Genomic DNA, 20551 nt, shown 5'->3' with positions numbered 1-20551 from the left:
TGGATTTTCTGACTTTACCTTGGTCAATGTTTTACTTTAAAAGAAAGACAATGACAAACTTGTATCCATTTCTTCATTACATTTGTTAATTTCTTGCACATTTCTGCTTGGTTCTACAGAGAAAGTACCCTCCATGCCCTTTGACAAGCCCTCCTTGCTGGAGGTTCGTGACACCAGTGTCAAGCTGGGCTGGCTCCCAGCACGCACCAGCAACCTCCCTGACAAGGCCCGCCACATCACCTACACCATCGAGGCCCGTGAAATGCCAAGCAATCGCTGGACTCGCCTGGCTTCTGGCCTGGAGGGCACAAGCTACGTGGCGCGCAATCTGCGACCCACCAAGGAGTACATATTCCGGGTGCATGTCGAGAACAAGTATGGGTCCAGCGACCCTACCTTGCCTGCCACTCTAGCTCCCAGAGAAGGTGACAGTGCTTATTTGTATCTCGCATTGCTATGTTAGTTTGTGTTTGTGTGTGGTTTTTATGTTTCTTGTATTGGAATTGTAAAGCGCTTAGAGCTGTTATCGAGACCTGTGCTAGTCGGCATTATACTTGTCTCGTCTAAATATCGGGCCCTATTGCTACACTGAAAACACAATAGCGTTTATATAGCTATTCTGACATTAAATTCTGTGTTAAAATTATGTTTTTGTCAGCAACAAGTACCAGAATGGTCCATGTCGTTGATTGCAGACGACAGTTCCCTTTCCGCATGAAGCCACGGAAATAACCGAACATTGAAAAACCCTCGGACATGTATTACGGAGAAAATTCGAGATAACCGGATGTTTAGCATTACGTCAATATGCTAGGAATCATATGACGTCATGACGTATCATGCTTGCCTACGTATATTGTATGTTCGAAAGTCTGACTTCTGTTGGGAATTCGCGTGGTACTGTAGGGTCAGTATACAGTAGGGTCAGTATACAGTTGGGTCAGTATACAGTGGGGTCAGTATACAGTAGGGTCAGTATACAGTGGGGTCAGTATACAGTAGGGTCAGCTAGTATACAGTAGGGTCAGTGTACAGTAGGGTCAGTATACAGTAGGGTCAGTATACAGTGGGGTCAGTATACAGTAGGGTCAGTGTACAGTAGGGTCAGTATACAGTAGGGTCAGTATACAGTAGGGTCAGTATACAGTGGGGTCAGTATACAGTAGGGTCAGTGCGATCTGCTGGCCGATGTGAATGCGTGATGTATTGTGTAAAAAAAATTCATTTCACACGGCATAAATAAATCCCTGCACCTTGAATATGTGCGCAATATAAATTGCATAAAATAAAAATAAAAAAATAAAAAAATAAATCCCTGCGCTTAGAACTGTACCCACAGAATAGCGCGATATAAGCCTCATATTGATTGATTGATTGAGAATACAGTAGGGTCAGTATACAGTGGGTCAGTATACAGTAGGGTCAGTATACAGTGGGGTCATTATACAGTAGGGTCAGTGTACAGTAGGGTCAGTGTACAGTAGGGTCAATATACAGTAGGGTCAGTATACAGTAGGGTCAGTATACAGTAGGGTCAGTATACAGTGGGGTCAGTATGCAGTGGGGTCAGTATACAGTGGGGTCAGTATACAGTAGGGTCAGTGTTCTCGGGTTTCGGATGTACGTTGGGAAAAAGTATGGACCCAGCAAACTTACCTTGCAAGTCATTTTGGCTCCCAGAAAAGCTGAGTTAGGTGTTCCGGGGCATCTGGGTTGTGGTTCAGCATTGTCATCAGTTTCTTCTAACTCCATTCTTGATTCACTGGGGTAATTAGGAGAGTCTTTGTCTCTCTTTGTTATTAACTTACACTTTAATTTGTGCATGCTTGCCTGATTTTCTAGCTTGTTAATCATGTCTTAGTTAATCATATGTTCATTTGTTTGATATTTCAGAGCCAGAGGAGAAGAAGCGGCTGTATGGTCCCCGAGAATCTCCAGGTAATCTTATTATTGCGTGTGTTTGCTTCTGAATCAAGGATCTTTTTTTGTTAAAAAGGAAACTCAAAAAGAGAAAGACAAAACGGAAGTAAAAAGATGACAGCAAAAAAAAATAAAGGAAAGAAAAATAAGTAAAAAGTAAAAGGAGAATTTAGTTTTCAGAAACTTTGGAAGATGGAATGGAGTGGGGGGGGGGGGGGGGGGAGGGGGATAGATAGTAGAGGAATGATGACTACTTTTCCATGATTCATAACAAAAATATTATCAATAGTTTTATTTGATGAAGACTACACTACTGGTCAAATATTCATGTCCAAAAGTAGACATTACACTTTCTTATTATCTCTGTCACAGCTCCTCTGCGATTCCCTGCCACTAAGCCGTATGTAATGGACATTGGCGCAGAGACCCTGAGACTTGGCTGGAAGCCAGCAGAAGTTGAACGAAGGATGGACCAGCCGCCCATCTCGTACAGGATAGAGGCCCAAAAGCTGCCCAGCGAAGAGTGGGTACCCCTGGCCAGCCGGGTTCACGACACCAGTCTGTATCTGTCCGACCTGGAACCTGACCGTGACTACAACGTCAGAGTGCGGGCGCAGGGTCCGTATGGCGTCAGCCAGCCCACCGCCCCTGTCTGGCTGCCCAGAGCTACTGGTAGGTTGTTGTTGTTCTTTTTCTCTGGGTTTTTATCACGAGTACCTTTCAAGAAATCAATTCATAGAAATTCCACGCTTTGCCCACAGCTACTGGTAGGTTGTTGTTCTTCTTCTCTGGGTTTTTATCACGGGTACCTTTCAAGAAATCAATTCATAGAAATTCCACACTTTTCCCAGAGCTACTGGTAGGTTCTTGTTGTTCTTTTTCTCTGGGTTTTTATCACGGGTACCTTTCGAGAAATCAATTCATAGAAATTCCACGCTTTGCCCAGATAACTGTCATGCTGTTGATTTTGTGTGTGTATCCAAATGGAAGGATGGTCTTCTCCCTTGTGAAAGCCTTCTCCCTTGTAAAAGCCTTCTCCATTGTAAAAGCCTTCTCCCTTGTAAAAGCCTTCTCCATTGTAAAAGCCTTCTCCATTGTAAAAGCCTTCTCCATTGTAAAAGCCTTCTCCATTGTAAAAGCCTTCTCCCTTGTGAAAGCCTTCTCCCTTGTAAAAGCCTTCTCCCTTGTAAAAGCCTTCTCCCTTGTAAAAGCCTTCTCCCTTGTGAAAGCCTTCTCCCTTGTAAAAGCCTTCTCCCTTGTAAAAGCCTTCTCCATTGTAAAGCCTTCTCCATTGTAAAAGCCTTCTCCCTTGTAAAAGCCTTCTCCATTGTAAAAGCCTTCTCCATTGTAAAAGCCTTCTCCCTTGTAAAAGCCTTCTCCATTGTAAAAGCCTTCTCCCTTGTAAAAGCCTTCTCCCTTGTAAAAGCCTTCTCCATTGTAAAAGCCTTCTCCATTGTAAAAGCCTTCTCCCTTGTAAAAGCCTTCTCCATTGTAAAAGCCTTCTCCCTTGTAAAAGCCTTCTCCATTGTAAAAGCCTTCTCCCTTGTAAAAGCCTTCTCCCTTGTAAAAGCCTTTAAAAGCCTTCTCCATTGTAAAAGCCTTCTCCATTGTAAAAGCCTGGTCAGATCTGAGATGATTAGCCAATCCATTTACAGTGGAAGGACTAGTGCTTGGTTATTCAACAATGGCTGTTTTTCATCCGCCAGGTTTTAGTGGCGTGCCAGTGAGCCGACCGATGATCACAGAGCTGGAGCCAGGCACAGTGCGTCTCCAGTGGCACCGTGTGGACGTTCCCGCCTTCGCCCACGAGCAGGAACACTTGACCTACATGTTGGAGACGCAAGAGCCTCCATCCTCGTACTGGCGTGAAGCGGCTAGGGACATCCGTGACACGTCCTACACCATCCACGACCTTGAACCTGCCACTGACTACCGCTTCCGTGTGCGAGCGCAAAACAGGGAGGGCTTGAGAAGCGAGCCGTCCCCTGCCACCTCCATCCATAGAACTCTAGGTATGTTATGCTCATGTCTTTTACTTCATTTCAGTGAATTTTTGCTTTATTTGCTTGGTGTATGTTCTTCCTGTTTCATCTGCTTGTCTTGTGTAGTGCTTTTGTGCTTCCCCTTTTGTTGATAAATGTATTCTGTTTATGCTTCGTTCAAAGGCATCTGTTTCTTTTCATGCTTTTTCATAAGATTCTTTCATTTGGTTAGGTGGTTAGTGAGACTGTTAGTTCTCATTCATTTCTTTGTACTCTACACATTTTGTTTAAAAGCAAAAAACAAGGAAAAAGTGTTCATAGAATACTCAGATTCGATTTTAAAGGCTCCTAGTTCACTATACTGATTGCTCAGATTATATCAAAAAGGCTCTTAATTCACTATACTGATTACTCAGATTAGAACAAAAAGGCTCCTAATTCACTATACTGATTACTCAGATTAGAGCAAAAAGGCTCCTAGTTCACTATACTGATTGCTCAGATTATATCAAAAAGGCTCTTAATTCACTATACTGATTACTCAGATTAGAACAAAAAGGCTCCTATTTCACTATACTGATTTCCTCAGATTAGAACAAAAAGGCCCCTAATTTACTATACTGATTACTCAGATTAGAGCAAAAAGTTTCCTAATTCACCATACTGATTACTCATTTTCTACTTCTCTGCCCATGTCCAGCCCTGAGCCGCCCTCCAATCGACCGTGTGGAGATTCTGGACTACGACAAGGAATACGAGACGGTTGGCCTGGCCTGGAGGCGAGTGGAGGTGCCCCCTTTCGACAGCGAGGAGGAGCCCTTGTTGTACATGATCGAGAGCCAGGAGCCCCTGACAGACTCATGGCGCACCCTGGTATCTGGCATCCCCACAACACGCTACAGAATCCCCGACGTGGGACCCACCCAGGACTACAACTTCAGGGTCCGTGCCCTGACTCCGTACGGCATGAGTCCTCCTTCCCCCGCCACAGGGCTCTACAGGTCCCCCAGTGAGTGTGCCTTTAAGGCCTTCAGTGTCTGTATGTGGAGGGTGTTAGTGTCTGTGATGCTGTCTTGATATCTTTATGTGGAGGGTGTTAGTGTCTGTGATGCTGTCTTGATATCTGTATGTGGAGGGTGTTAGTGTCTGTGATGCTGTCTTAATATCTGTATGTGGAGGGTGTTAGTGTCTGTGATGCTGTCTTGATATCTGTATGTGGAGGGTGTTAGTGTCTGTGATGCTGTCTTGATATCTGTATGTGGAGGGTGTTAATGTCTGTGATGCTGTCTTGATATCTGTATGTGGAGGGTGTTAGTGTCTGTGATGCTGTCTTGATATCTGTATGTGGAGGGTGTTAGTGTCTGTGATGCTGTCTTGATATCTGTAATTGGAGAGTGTTAGTGTCTGTGATGCTGTCTTGATATCTTTATGTGGAGGGTGTTAGTGTCTGTGATGCTGTCTTGATATCTGTATGTGGAGGGTGTTAGTGTCTGTGATGCTGTCTTGATATCTGTAATTGGAGGGTGTTAGTGTCTGTGATGCTGTCTTGATATCTTTATGTGGAGGGTGTTAGTGTCTGTGATGCTGTCTTGATATCTGTATGTGGAGGGTGTTAGTGTCTGTGATGCTGTCTTGATATCTTTATATGGAGGGTGTTGGTGTCTGTGATGCTGTCTTGATATCTTAATGTGGAGGGTGTTAGTGTCTGTGATGCTGTCTTGATATCTTTATGTGGAGGGTGTTAGTGTCTGTGATGCTGTCTTGATATCTGTATGTGGAGGGTGTTAGTGTCTGTGATGCTGTCTTGATATCTTTATGTGGAGGGTGTTGGTGTCTGTGATGCTGTCTTGATATCTTAATGTGGAGGGTGTTAGTGTCTGTGATGCTGTCTTGATATCTTAATGTGGAGGGTGTTAGTGTCTGTGATGCTGTCTTGATATCTTTATGTGGAGGGTGTTAGTGTCTGTGATGCTGTCTTAATATCTGTATGTGGAGGGTGTTAGTGTCTGTGATGCTGTCTTGATATCTTTATATGGAGGGTGTTGGTGTCTGTGATGCTGTCTTGATATCTTAATGTGGAGGGTGTTAGTGTCTGTGATGCTGTCTTGATATCTTTATGTGGAGGGTGTTAGTGTCTGTGATGCTGTCTTAATATCTGTATGTGGAGGGTGTTAGTGTCTGTGATGCTGTCTTGATATCTTTATGTGGAGGGTGTTGGTGTCTGTGATGCTGTCTTGATATCTTAATGTGGAGGGTGTTAGTGTCTGTGATGCTGTCTTGATATCTTAATGTGGAGGGTGTTAGTGTCTGTGATGCTGTCTTGATATCTTAATGTGGAGGGTGTTAGTGTCTGCGATGCTGTCTTGATATCTTAATGTGGAGGGTGTTAGTGTCTGTGATTCTGTCTTGATATCTTGCTGCATCAGTGGCAGTTCTTTAAGATGAAGTGCTTGTGATCACATGCACTCTGTGGCTTGTCGTGATGTGGCTATATATACGCAAGATGTGGGGTAGGGCTTACGTCTCAATCTAATATGATTCCTTCCTTTTCAACATTTTGGCTGATAAATGGAGAAATCACAGACACATTTGGCGATTGCTAATAAAATCCCTGTGTTTCAGCTTCATGGATATCACAGACACATGTACGAATAGCTAATACAAGCCCCTGTGTTTCAGCTCCATCGATATCACAGACACATGTAACAACGGCTAATGAAAGCCCCTGTGTTTCAGCTCCGTCGATATCACAGACACATGTAACAACGGCTACTAAAAGCCCCTGTGTTTCAGCTAATGTCGATATCACAGACACATGTAACAACGGCTACTAAAAGCCCCTGTGTTTCAGCTCCGTCGATATCACAGACACATGTAACAACGGCTACTAAAAGCCCCTGTGTTTCAGCTCCATCGATATCACAGACACATGTAACAATGGCTAATAAAAGCCCCTGTGTTTCAGCTCCGTCAATATCACAGACACATGTAACAACGGCTAATAAAATCCCCTGTGTTTCAGCTCCGTCGATATCACAGACACATGTAACAACGGCTACTAAAAGCCCCTGTGTTTCAGCTCCGTCGATATCACAGACATATGTAACAACGGCTAATAAAAGCCCCTGTGTTTCAGCTCCGTCGATATCACAGACACATGTAACAACGGCTAATAAAAGCCCCTGTGTTTCAGCTCCGTCGATATCACAGACACATGTAACAACGGCTACTAAAAGACCCTGTGTTTCAGCTCCGTCGATATCACAGACACATGTAACAACGGCTAATAAAAGCCCCTGTGTTTCAGCTCCGTCGATATCACAGACACATGTAACAACGGCTAATAAAATCCCCTGTGTTTCAGCTCCGTCGATATCACAGACACATGTAACAACGGCTACTAAAAGCCCCTGTGTTTCAGCTCCGTCGATATCACAGACACATGTAACAACGGCTAATAAAAGCACCTGTGTTTCAGCTCCGTCACGCCCCATGGCCTCGGACCTGTACATCAGCAGCATGGAGCCTGAGAGTATGCGCCTGTCTTGGCAGCCGTCGTCCTTCTCTCTCCCAAGCTCCCGAGCCACCACCCCCGCCTACCAAATCGAATCCCTAGAGTATCCCAGCACCCAGTGGCGCCCTCTGGCTTCCGACGTCCGTGACACGTCCTACCAGCTGACTGGGCTGGCACCGACTAGGGATTACTCCTTCCGTGTGCGTGCCTCTACGCCCTCCGGTGGACTGACCGAGCCCACCTACCCTGTGACAGTCTCCTCCCTTCCCGGTGAGTTAGCTGGTATTATTTTCAATCCTGGTTTAGCTTATGATGGTTTTCCCTCTCTTGACAAGGTAAATGAACTGTTGAAAGATACTGGACGTCACAGAGACAAGTTGCACAGATTATTTTGGAGGGTTGTGTACACTTCGGGCATTGCACTATTTGAGCTTTTTTTACAGTTTTACTTTGCTGACTGTTGGGGCTGAGGCACAAACATTTTTAACAGGTTTGATTTTCAACATTTGTTTGGGAATGATTTAAAGGGACGATGACAATTAGTTTATTAATGTTCCCTATTCACAGCAACAGATTTGAAGACTTCAGAGTTGTCCCAAAGTGTATTTTTCGACAGTTACACTGTATAGAGTTTACGCAGGTCCCTGAGGATGAATGAAGCAAACTGGGATGAGAAAAAGGCTGATGATTTTGGCTGATACTTTTCGAATGATTGTCTTTTCTTTGTTGTGTATTTTTCAGTGCGTCCTCGCCTGCCATCCAGAGAGCCTGTGATCAAGGAGATGGGAGCGGACTCTGTGAGGCTGCAGTGGGGCAGGGCGGAACTGCCGTACTACCAGCGACAGGTAGCCCCCATCACATACTCTGTGGAGATGCAGGAGGTCAGTCAAGCTTGAATCCTTCTTTTTTTCTCTTGTATTTCTGGGCTGAAACATCTTTATTTAGGATGCTTTGTAAAACCAATGCATATAGACAGACAGATAGACATCCATACAAACAGACATAAAAACAGACAGACATACACACGCACACAAAAATCTTTGTTTTAACGAAGCAGGATGCAGAAATTCACACTTCCTCAGAAGATAACTTGTTTGCAACATCATTCATTTTCATTTCATTTCATTTTCATTACTTTATTGTCCCATCGCTGGGAAATTCGGGTCGCTTCCTCCCAGTGGAAAGCTAGCAGCAACGGAGTTGCGCTACCCAGGTGTCTGCGTGTTTAGGTGTATTCAGCCACCTGCACTTATGGCAGAATGACCAAGGTCTTTTACGTGCCATTGTGATGACACGGGGGTGGGACATGGCTTCCGTCTCTGGGTCTGCACATAAAGTTGACCCGTGTCCGTCCCGGCCCGAATTCGAACCTGCGACCTTTCGATCACAAGTCCAGTGCTCAACTGAGCTACCGGGCCCCCTGTTTCCTCTGTGTTAGGAGGTTTGAGGCCAGTAAATCTCATAAATTCATTTTAATGGCTTACATTTATTTGTTTTCTTGATGATTTCCCACAAGGACTAATGGTTTTGATGGTGTGTATTCAGGTTCCAAGCCACGTGTGGACGCCTGTATTATGGCTTACATTTATTTGTTTTCTTGATGCTTTAGCATACTGGCTAACGTTTTTGATGGTGTGTGTTCAGGTTCCAAGCTATGTCTGGACACCTGTATTATGGCTTTCATTTATTTGTTTTCTTGATGCTTTTGCATACTAGCTAACGTTTTTGATGATGTGTGTTCAGGTTCCAGGCCACGTCTGGACGCCAGTGCGTCGGGGTATCCCAGAGACGTCTTACATGGTGACAGGCCTGAGGTCGGACAGGGACTATCGCTTCCGCATCCGTCCAGAGACTGAGTTTGGACCCGGCGAATACAGTCTGCCTGTTCATGCCTACAGAAAGCCTTGTACGTTTTGATATGATGGGAGGGGAGGGGGGGTGGAGTCAGTAGGGAGAAGAGGGGAGAGGGACGGTGGGCTTTTATGTGTCTAGCTCTGTTTGTGTGCTATTGAAGAACAAGAACAACAAGGGCTAGAATTTATTTGACCGTATACACTGTAGCATAAAATACTATTATTCTGATGTCTGAATTGTTGTTTGAAATCATAAAGTACAAAATGGTTACAGAAATAAGATTTTCCTGATCATTAGACAATTATAAAAAGCTTTGTGTGGGCAATCCCTTAATCAAAAAACGAGAAAGGTAAGTTGTTGGAACGTTTGTTATTGACAAAACAATACGTTACAGTCACAAATATATCGACCCAACGGTCTTTTAAGTGCACAGACAAACAATTAGTCACAAAAACTTATCTTGATGGAATGTTGGGCCGCTTGCCAGGAAGTCACAATCTAATCTTGTTTTTTGATTCTCAATGATGGAATGTTCGGCCGCTTGCCAGGAAGTCACAAGCTAATCTTGTTTTTTGATTCTGAATTTTGGAATGTTGGCAGTCTCTTTGTTTTTGGATAAGCGATCCCTTATTCTCAGTCCCCTTTCTGACCAGAAAGAGAATCTCTGAATAATATGTGTGCTTATGTTTCAGCTGTGACCATGCCCTCCAGGGAGCCCATGATCTGTGATGTGGGTCCCAGCAGCGTCACGTTGGCATGGCAACCCGCCAAACTCCCCTCAGGCGTTCAGAGCACCCGCCCCATCACGTATCGTATCGAGATGAGAGAGCCGCCTAGCGGATACTGGAGTCTCATGGCTGAGAGAGTGCCGGCCACAAGTTACAGGGTCAACTTCCTGAACCCTGACAGGGATTATTCTTTCCGCGTGTACGCTGAGTTGGACGGGGTGGAGAGCGAGCCAACCCCTGCTGCCTACCTGCCCCACAGAATGGGTAAGGGTGATGTGTGTGTGTTTGGGTGTGTGTCTGTCTGTTTTTCTGTCAGTTTCTCTGTCTGTGTCCGTTCAACTGTCAGTTGGTCAGTCTGTGTCTGTGTGTATGACTTTGTGCGAGTGTGCTTCAAATGTCATGTTTAAATTCTTGTTCCGAAGACAAAAGAGGTGAGGACAAACCAAAGCTGCACTTTTCTCTTTTCTCAGCAGGGTTTCAAGCCTTGCAAGCACATAGACCTCATACTCTGCATCATTTCCAGGTCCACCCAAGATGCTGCGAGAGCCTCCCTACATCTCCAGCGTGCACCCAGACTCCGTGTGGTTGTCATGGCGGTCGGTGGACATCCCCGCCAGGATCACAGACTACGCGCCAGTGACGTACCGCATCGAGGCCCAGGAGCCCCCGTCCATGGAGTGGCGTCCCCTTGCCCGACACATCCCCGTCACCCACTTCCATCTGCAGGGCCTGCGCCCGGGACAGGAGTACAGCTTCAGGGTGCGGGCTGAGAATGACATCGGCCTCAGTGAACCCACTCCGTCTGTCCTGCTGCCCAGGAGATCGGGTCAGTCTCGGCGTTGTGTCGTCTCTTAGATCAGTCTGTATTAAGTACAGTGGAAACCCTGTCTTTCAAAACCTAACAACAAAAAATCAGAGGAAATCAGGTTTTAATTCAAAGATGAAGGAAAATTTACAGTTGTTGTGAACTGAAAGTCTGGGAAAGCAGGGTCTAAACAAGTTGCGTAAGGCGAAAATACAACATTTAGTCAAGCTCAGTCGAACTCACAGAATGAATCTGAACGCACTGCATTTTTTCACAATGACCGTAGTCCGCCGCTTGTGCAAAACGGAGTGAAACTGACGAGCCTGTTCAGCGCGGTAGTCGTTTCGCTGTGCTGCATAGCACGCTTTTCTGTACCTCTCTTCGTTTTAACTTTCTGAGCGTGTTTTTAATCCAAACATATCATATCTATATGTTTTTGGAATCAGGAACCGACAAGGAATAAGATGAAATTGTTTTTAAATCGATTTCGGAAATTTAATTTTGATCATAATTTTTATATTTTTAATTTTCAGAGCTTGTTTTTAATCCAAATATAACATATTTATATGTTTTTGAAATCAGACAATGACGAAGAATAAGATGAAATTGTTTTTGGATCGTTTAATAACAAAAATATTTTTAATTACAAGTTTCTAATTTTTAATGACCAAACTCACTCATTAGTTTTTAAGCCACCAAGCTGAAATGCGATACCAAACCCCGGCCTTTGTCGAAGATTGCCTTGCCAAAATTTCAATCAATTTGATTGAAAAATGAGGGTGTGACAGTGCCGCCTCAACTTTTACAAAAAGCCGGATATGACGTCATCAAAGGTATTTATCGAAAAAAGGAAAAAAACGTCCGGGGATATCATTCCCAGGAACTCTCATGTCAAATTTCATAAAGATCGGTCTAGTAGTTTAGTCTGAATCGCTCTACACACACACACGCACAGACAGACAGACACACACACATACACCACGACCCTCGTCTCGATTCCCCCTCTATGTTAAAACATTTAGTCAAAACTTGACTAAATGTAAAAAAGGCGGGAGTCTAAAATGGGGTGCCGTAAGAGGGGTTTCCACTGCATTTTCGTTAATTTCTTCGCTCAGTTTCATGGCGAAGGGTAATGTAGTCAGGAATGCATATCGAAGGACAACTATTTTTTTTTTATTAACCTGAAGGAGATGTATGGCCAGAATAGGTCTGTTTTCTTCTGAAAATTGTCCTTTGCATTTAAAATCTTTTTTTTTAAATAACTGAGGTATTTTAACTTATGTACTAACGATTGCTTCTATATACATCCACAAATTATGACTTAAAGTTTACGAAAAATTCTTTTCCACAAAGCTCAGAATCAATCATTGCTATGCATTTATACATTGCTCAAAGTTTTGGTGTGTGTTTGATAATATGTGTGCTTGATTGTGCCCCACAGTGACTCCATCTATGCCTCAGTCTGAGCCTCTCATTTCGGATGTTGCCCCGGGTTCTCTGAGGTTGTCATGGAGACCAGCTGAAGTACCATCGTTCCTGCTGGACTCTATGCCTGTCACGTACTCCATCCACTACCAGGTACATCAACGCTGAAAGTCCACGAAATGGGGCACTGGCCTTTGGCTAGTATACTTCTCATAATTTACTAGCCAGAGAGCAAATTTGTTTTTTTTCACTCGCCAAACCAACCATTTGTTTCAGCAACTTAACTCGCATTTGGCGAGTAGATTTACATTTCTACTTGCCATGGCGAGTAAAATACTCTCCACTTTCAGGCCTGTACATTAATTGTAGTTTTAGGTAGAGATCTACACCCCTCTCCCCTCCCCTGAAAGTACGACTGCCTAAAGGGGTGGGGGGGGGGGGGAGAGGAGGAGAAAGGCCATGCTTGTAAAAGCATGTGAAAATATGAATCGGTGCTGATTGAGTATTAATGTGTTGTTTTTGTGCTTGTGAAGCCATCAGGAGTCTTCAGTATTCCATGTGTTTTGTGAAGTGTAACTTTTGGATACACAAAGCGTGGAAAAGAGCATCAGTGCATTGCTGTTGTAGGGAGCCCATGAGTTAAGAAGAAGAAGAAGAAGAAAACGGTTGTACAAGTAATCTTCACATAGACACAAGTCACTTCTGTGTAGCAAGTGGCCCAGTGAGTGTTATGCCCGGGTCGGCTCCACAACAGCAACAACTGTCACTGATTGTTGCAGCATCTGCCCGACTCTGACTGGCACCCGCTGGCAAGACGCGTGGCTGGCACTAACTACTACGTGACCGGTCTGTCCCCAGACAACAACTACACCTTCCGTGTCCTGGCAGAGAACCAGTTCGGCACCAGCAAGCCCACCCACCCTGCTCGCATGCCTCGCCTTGCTGGTCAGTCATTACGCTTATCTGTGTGTGAACGTTTTGATCGGCAGAAAATATGTACAGTGAAACCCCTTTTTTAAGCCCCCCCCCCATTTAAGACCCCCCCCCCAATTTAAGACCCCCCCCCCCCCATTTAAGACCCCCCCATTTAAGCCCCCCCAATTCAAGCCCCCCCATTTAAGACCCCCCCCATTTAAGACCCCCCCTGTTTAAGACCCCCCAATTTAAGACCCCCCCAATTTAAGACACCCCCCCATTTAAGACACCCCCAATTTAAGACCCCCCCAATTTAAGACACCCCAATTTAAGACACCCCAATTTAAGACACCCCAATTTAAGACACCCCCCTAATTTAAGACCCCCCAATTTAAGACCCCCCCAATTTAAGACACCCCCCCCCCCCCCCCCCCATTTAAGGTATTCATGATCACAGCATTGGAATGCATGACAATGGTTGTTTTGTTTGAGAATGTGACTTACCTGCTCTGTGAAACTAGCTGTACCTTCCATTTTATACGTCCCTCCAGATTTGTCCCAATAACTGTTACTGAAAACATGAAGTGTGCTCAAATGCTTAGAGAATTTCCCTTTGTTTATATGAATTGACTTTGAAATAAAACCAGAAATGAAGATCAATATGTTGTTTCCTTTCACAGAAATTAGAGCTCCAATCTACAGCCCTGAGATCGAAGAAGTAGAGCCCTCTTCTCTTCGTCTGGCCTGGAAGATGCCTCGTCTTGAGCAGTACAAGTCCAAGAAGACCACGTACTCCATCGAGACGCTGGAACCCAGTACATGGGCGTGGCGCCCTCTGGCTTCCAACTTGCCCACTCCCAGTTACCGGGTGTCCACTCTCTCCCCCACCCAGGATTACGTGTTCAGGGTGCGTGCCCAGACCGACAACATTCTCAGCGAACCCTCCTTCCCCATCTCCTACTCCAGGACGAGAGGTGAGGGCGGTGTTCGAGTTAGATGTTTGTGTCTGCGGTAGTGGCCTGTCTGCAGCTGTGACAGTTTTGTTTTCTCTGCTAGCTACCTTAAACAATTTTGGGCAAAAATTCCTCTCTTTGTTTTATTTTGTTCTGATTTTAAGGCCTTTCCCAAGTAACCTTCCCACATGGTGACGTTGTGGGAAGTCCCACATGGGTGCCATGTGGGATTTGATTACGACTTCCAGTGGGAGCCCAGTGGGAAGTAAATGGGACACGAGTGGGAAACGGGTGGGACACGACTGGGAAACGGGTGGGGCACGAGTGGGATCAGGGTGGGAAACGAGTGGGATTCACGGGTGGAAAACGAGTGGGATTCAGGTAGGAAGCGAGTGGGATTCAGATGGGAAGCAAGTGGGATTCAGGTGGGAAACAAGTGAGGTTTAAATCGGAAACGTGTGGGACTTCTTCTTAATTCTTCTTCTTCTGACTTCCGTAGAGGACTGGGTTCTTGCGAAGGTCTCAAGAGTCCTGCGAATTTAAAAATCATCAATGTATAAAGAAAGAAAAAACCAAGAACAACTGATACACACAGATACATATTCAAGCACACACACACAAGTTTTTAATCACTCAAATCAACTTGACGCTGGATTACACGAGCGCGCGCGCAGCCACATGGGAAAGCCGTGTTGATGCGTTTATCAACCTTCGAGTTTGACAGTAATCCCACTAATCGTCTTCGCTTTGTTGAATATGAAGCCGCCATTATATTACTCGGTGTTCTTCAGATGTAATCTTTGATCCATGCACATGCAATACTCGCGCGCACGGAACGTTTTCACAGTATATTCGCCGGCAATTGTAGCAAATTTCAAACACTCTCAATCGGCAGGCCCAACACGGAACTGAACAGGGCAGAATAATAGTCCCGCAGTGAAAACAAAAATCCTTGAAAATATTTATAGTCATCACGTGAGTAAATAAACCATTCTAGAGACAACAGTTGTTATTAACAGAACTGCAATAATTACACACATATAAAATACTTCGGTGTATTTTGAATGATAGTATTCTTCAACGTTTGCTACGATTCAAACGAGTCTAGTGTAAACAGCATGTGCTGTGACGTCACCGATCTCGATGGGGCAACTTGCAGACTCGCGCAGTGTGACTCGCGCTCGCAGCGTCGGAACATTTTCCTCGCACGCTGTGTGGGAACGAAGAGGGAATTCCCACTTTTATCCCATTTCTGTCGAAGTGCAAGCTTGTTTCCCAGAGACCAAGGGACGGCCTAGGTCTACACCACTTTTTTCCCATAGCTTTGACTGTGGGAGTTCTGTGGGATGGGAGTGGGCCCACTCTCCCATCCTCTTCCCACTTATTCACCACTGGAAAACCAGTGGGAATTCAATATGCGTGTTACTTGGGTTAGCCCTTTTGCTTTTGTTCTGTTTTTACTTTTGTTTCTGTTTTGAGTGGCAGTAGAATAGAAAGTACATTATTTTGTTGCTATTTTTTGTTTCATTTGTGAGAACATGAGGTTTAGAAATAGCTTCATTCTCAGTTGAGGCAAGGGAAGCAATCCCATTAACAAGACATTGGTTATTTCCCTTAGACCATACTGACACAGTGCTTTACTCGTTTTTAGGATGCTTACGTTTTGAAGGTCTGTGGAGCTGTTTGTAGAATTTGTGGTAGGCTTTTTGTTTGAACTCAGTTGAGGCAGTGCTTTACTCGTTTTTAGGATGCTTACGTTTTGAAGGTCTGTGTCCGAAAACGGCGTATGGCTGCCTAAATGGCGGGGTAAAAAACGGTCATACACGTAAAATTCCACTCGTGCAAAAAAACCCACGAGTGTACGTGGGAGTTTCAGCCCACGAATGCAGAAGAAGGTCTGTGGAGCTGTTTGTAGAATTTGTGGCAGGCTTTTTGTTTGAACTCAGTTGAGTCTTCATTTGCTTCAGTTTCTAACTTGTGTGCAGCTTTCAGTTAATTTGCTTGATTTATTAGCTTTTCATTGAAAACTGGAGCAGTTCTTGATGCTGCAATATGTCAAAGTTTAGGTCTCTTGTCTGCTGTGATGTGATTTGCTTTGCCATGCCTGTAAAAGATGACGCCTTCAATTTTCAGCTTTCAGCAGTATTCTTGACAGACAAAGGATATTGGGTACCTGTCTTTTTCTGTCTTGATGGGTGTATTTTTGCATGTGTCACTATTAATGTATTACACTTTTCAATGTTGTTCTTTTCTTTCTCTCCAAACTTAACTAACCATGTTGAATTCATACAAAGGTTTCTGTGATAATTAACACTATATCAGCACTTTTTGTTTCCTTTTTCAACACACACACACACACACACACAGAAGATTAACAAAAATCCTTACATACCACACTGCACCAAAAATGTCTTACTTTGTATTTGATGTTTTCTTACCAATGTCGTCACTACAACGTAGTCATTATTTATGAACTGCACATTTGTAATAGATGTGGTACTGTACTTATATTTTTAATTTTTCACTTTAATAATCATATAGTCACACCGAATGTTGTGGCGTTCCAATTTTCTATATTCCATTTCTTATTCACAATATTTTTTAATACCAATTTACACATGGATAAGTATGTGAATTTTATGTGGATTAACAAAATATTCAATACTGATATCAAACTTATTACTTCCTTTCTTAATAGAGAAGCACTTGTGATTTTTTCAACACTTTGTTGCATGTTTCAAATTGATGTTACTGATCACTGATTTGTGTCTCTAACTGAATTTTACACAAGTCATACGTTTGAGCCAGTGGATACTAGCCGTTTCAGAACAATTCTGTGCATCAAACAGATGTAAAGACAAAGTGTTAAATTGCAGTTGTACTTAAAAAAAGCTTTCATTACTTGGGCTTTTTCATCAGTCATAAGATTAATTAACTCCTGCTGAAATAATTGTTGTTTAACGAAGATGCTTCAAGCTGAACATCTGGAGCTGAATATGTATAGACTTTTAGCATTTGGAATCAAAGTTTGTTGATCTGTAGGAAAATAATGTTCTAATCAAGATGAAGGAAACAAAAAAAATTTACCCTTTGGAATCAAATTTACTTATTTGTTTGAAAATGCTCTTCTTTCGGAGATAAAAGTGTCTGAAAAAAGGTGGGGATTCCAGTTTCAAGGCTTTTTACTCTAAGCATTTGAAATATACAGGATTAAGTAATGGAGAGGGGTGTCAGATTTTATCAAGGGTTCTCATTTTATACTGTAGAACCCCCGGTTAGGACCTAGCGCTTATAATCTGAGGAAATGGGGTCTTAAAGGTGAGGGAGTCTTAAAGGTGAGGGAGTCTTAAAGGTGAGGGAGTCTTAAAGGTGAGGGAGTCTTAAAGGTGAGGGAGTCTTAAGGGTGAGGGAGTCTTAAGGGTGAGGAAGTCTTAAAGGTGAGGGAGTCTTAAAGGTGAGGGAGTCTTAAAGGTGAGGGAGTCTTAAAGGTGAGGGAGTCTTAAAGGTGAGGGAGTCTTAAGGGTGAGGGAGTCTTAAGGGTGAGGGAGTCTTAAAGGTGAGGGAGTCTTAAAGGTGAGGGAGTCTTAAGGGTGAGGGAGTCTTAAAGGTGAGGGAGTCTTAAAGGTGAGGGAGTCTTAAAGGTGAGGGAGTCTTAAAGGTGAGGGAGTCTTAAGGGCGAGGGAGTCTTAAAGGTGAGGGAGTCTTAAAGGTGAGGGAGTCTCAAGATCAGGGTACATTCACAGATGTTATGAACAGAAAATGTGAGAAGAAGGGTATTAAATGGGAAGGAGTCTTAATCAGGGGTCTGAAAAGTGGGATTTGACTGAATAACTGAAATTTTACCTAAGACCGGAAATACATCTGAAGCCTCATCATCCACAGCACCCCCCTCTGTGCCGGTGGAGCGTCCCATCATTTCGGAGATCGAGCCCGACTCTGTGCGGGTGGCCTGGCATCCCATCCACTACCCTTCGCTGGGACGTGGGGATGGAAGCCGGAGGTACCGCCTGGAGATGCGAGAACTGCCGTACGGCTCGTGGGCCCCTGCGTTGGCCCAGACGACCAAGCTGAGTCACGAGGTGACGGGACTGAGACCCAACATGGACTACTCTTTCCGTGTCAGTGTCCTCACTGACACTGGTGTTTCTTCACCTTCCAACGCTGCCTACCTGTACAGGCGCGCAGGTGAGAGGGGCGGCTTCTTGTCTGATGTGGTGTGGCTTGTTAGATACTGATTTGAGTTTCACCTGTGTGTTGGTTTAGTGTTCTGATAATGGTGATGAGGATCAGCTCGTTGTTGTTGTTGTTGTTGTTGTTGTTGTTGTTGTTGTTGTTGTTGTTGTTGTTGTTGTTGTTGTTGTTGTATGTTGATTCAGTACAGAGGGATTCACATATACTGATTTAAGCTGGGAATGAGATGACATATTCATAATGCCATGCATATATGAACAAAGGCAGTTTAGTCAATGGATTAATGTCTCTTGGTTTTGAATTTGATTTGAAACAGTATCTTATTCTAGATCATGCAGATAGGTAGATCATGCAGATAGGTAGATCATGCAGATAGGTAGATCATGCAGATAGGTAGATCATGCAGATAGGTAGATCATGCAGATAGGTAGATCATGCAGATAGGTAGATCATGCAGATAGGTAGATCATGCAGATAGGTAGATCATGCAGATAGGTAGATCATGCAGATAGGTAGATCATGCAGATAGGTAGATTTTGTACATGTACCAGACTTGTTTCGGTAACTTCTTTTACTCTTTCAGTGATACCCCGCCTACCCCTGGAGCTGTTTCAGTAACTTCTTTTACTCTTTCAGTGATACCCCGCCTACCCCTGGAGCTGCCAGAACTGGCTGAGGTAGGAGACGACTATGCCAGCCTGCGCTGGAAGAGAGTCGACGTCCCTGCGTATGAAATGGACGATGAACCCCTCTCCTTCATGGTCGAAGCCCAGCGTCTGCCGTCGTACGAGTGGGAGCCAGTGGCCCGCGGTATTACTGACACCAAGTACAAAGTGAGCGGATTGAAGCAGCATCAGGACTACGCCTTCCGTGTGCGTGGAGAGCTGCCATCCGGTCTGACCTCGCCCTCCGCCCCCATCCCGCTGTACCGGCGCCCAGGTCAGTGGGACTTAGTCCACACTTGTCTTGTCTTATTTTCTTAATTAAGATGTTTTTGCATTTGTCATTGTAGTTTATTGGAAGAGAATGTATAAAATATGAGAGACCAGGGATTGGACTGCTAAAAGGCTGCATTATGCATCTTGGTTTATTTACTTGATAAGCCTTGTGGTTAAGAATGGTTGTTTGATTAATTTTTTATGATTTAGGGCTTTGACACAAATGACAAGAGTGCTAAATAACATAGACAAGGTGAACACCGCGCACATTGCCAAAGCTTTGATGACCTTCACAAGTGTTTTTGAAAGACTCCAAGTTAACAAAGCATTCAGATAATGCAGTACTTTCAGCAGACCACATATTTATTTGCGAAAAACACTTTCAATTTCCCTTCAACAGAGAGGGCCGGAGTGCCAATAAGCTACGTCACCATCGATGACCACAACGTCCCGCCCTACTCGGCCCGCATTCGCTGGAAGCCCGTCTACATTCCGCAGTACTCTTCCCCCTCCTCCACGCTGTACCAGGTAGAGATGAGAGAGCCGCCCCAGCGCGACTGGCGCCCCCTGGGAAGCGACATCAGGGGCACGGAGTTCATGGTGTCTGACCTCAGTCCACGCAAGAATTACATGTTCCGAGTGCGCGCCAAGTCCCCGGCTGGAGTTCTCAGCGACCCCAGTATGTCTGTGCCATTCTACCCCTTGCACAGTAAGTTCTCTGCTTCCTTTCTTGTATTTCATCATTGATAGTTGGTTGTCAGTTGGTTGTCAGTTGGTTGTCAGTTGGTTGTCAGTTGGTTGTCAGTTTTATTTATCTGTCAGAGTTGTGCTTGATTGTTTGATATTTGTATACAGTAAAACCTGCAAGCAAAGGACGCTCTTGGGGAGCCTTGCCACTGTCCTTTGTAGCAAGGTGTCCTTTCTTATGAATATGAATGCGCTAACATTTTTTTGGAAAAAAAAACCAACAGCCAAATGAATTACATGATTGTTTGTTAGTGGTACAGGGTGACCCCAAAAAAAGAGTACCCAAACAAAACGTCATAAATTGAACAAAAATAAAGCAATCTTCATAAAATTTATTTACACACACAAGTAGCCTCTGCATGATTTCAACAGAAAATGTTAGCGTTCTAGCTTGTCTTTCAGAAAGGTTATGCTCATTCCACAGAACATGCTCCAAATGGCCCCCCCCCGGATTTAAATCCCCCAGATTTCTATCTTTGGGGGTTCCTGAAAGACAACGTCTACAGGAACAACCCACAGACAATCGCAGAACTCAAGCGAGCCATCACAACAACCATTCGCGGAATCTCGCAACAGGAG

General features: G+C 44.3%; 1 protein-coding gene across 4 annotated transcripts in view; it reads left to right on the top strand.

Annotated features, from left to right (window-relative positions):
* LOC138960402 (obscurin-like) overlaps window positions 1-20551 on the top strand; it is a 228546-nt gene that overhangs the window by 153630 nt on the left and 54365 nt on the right. For 3 of the 4 annotated variants that reach the window (XM_070332306.1, XM_070332307.1, XM_070332304.1), the window contains 17 exons: window positions 120-425; window positions 1894-1938; window positions 2293-2592; window positions 3627-3932; window positions 4603-4911; window positions 7381-7686; window positions 8158-8297; window positions 9160-9322; window positions 9963-10262; window positions 10522-10824; window positions 12245-12381; window positions 13008-13173; window positions 13824-14117; window positions 16230-16265; window positions 17979-18281; window positions 18924-19226; window positions 19626-19934. In XM_070332306.1, coding sequence (XP_070188407.1) covers window positions 120-425; window positions 1894-1938; window positions 2293-2592; window positions 3627-3932; window positions 4603-4911; window positions 7381-7686; window positions 8158-8297; window positions 9160-9322; window positions 9963-10262; window positions 10522-10824; window positions 12245-12381; window positions 13008-13173; window positions 13824-14117; window positions 16230-16265; window positions 17979-18281; window positions 18924-19226; window positions 19626-19934 — 4026 coding nt within the window. The remainder of the gene's footprint in view (window positions 1-119; window positions 426-1893; window positions 1939-2292; window positions 2593-3626; window positions 3933-4602; window positions 4912-7380; window positions 7687-8157; window positions 8298-9159; window positions 9323-9962; window positions 10263-10521; window positions 10825-12244; window positions 12382-13007; window positions 13174-13823; window positions 14118-16229; window positions 16266-17978; window positions 18282-18923; window positions 19227-19625; window positions 19935-20551) is intronic. The other variant, XM_070332305.1, reaches the window with a different exon arrangement.

Source organism: Littorina saxatilis, linkage group LG2 (assembly GCF_037325665.1).
Source record: "Littorina saxatilis isolate snail1 linkage group LG2, US_GU_Lsax_2.0, whole genome shotgun sequence".
Lineage (NCBI taxonomy): Eukaryota > Metazoa > Mollusca > Gastropoda > Littorinimorpha > Littorinidae > Littorina > Littorina saxatilis.
The sequence above is the reverse complement of the archived record's forward strand: the minus strand, read 5'-3'. Positions and strand labels throughout refer to the sequence as shown.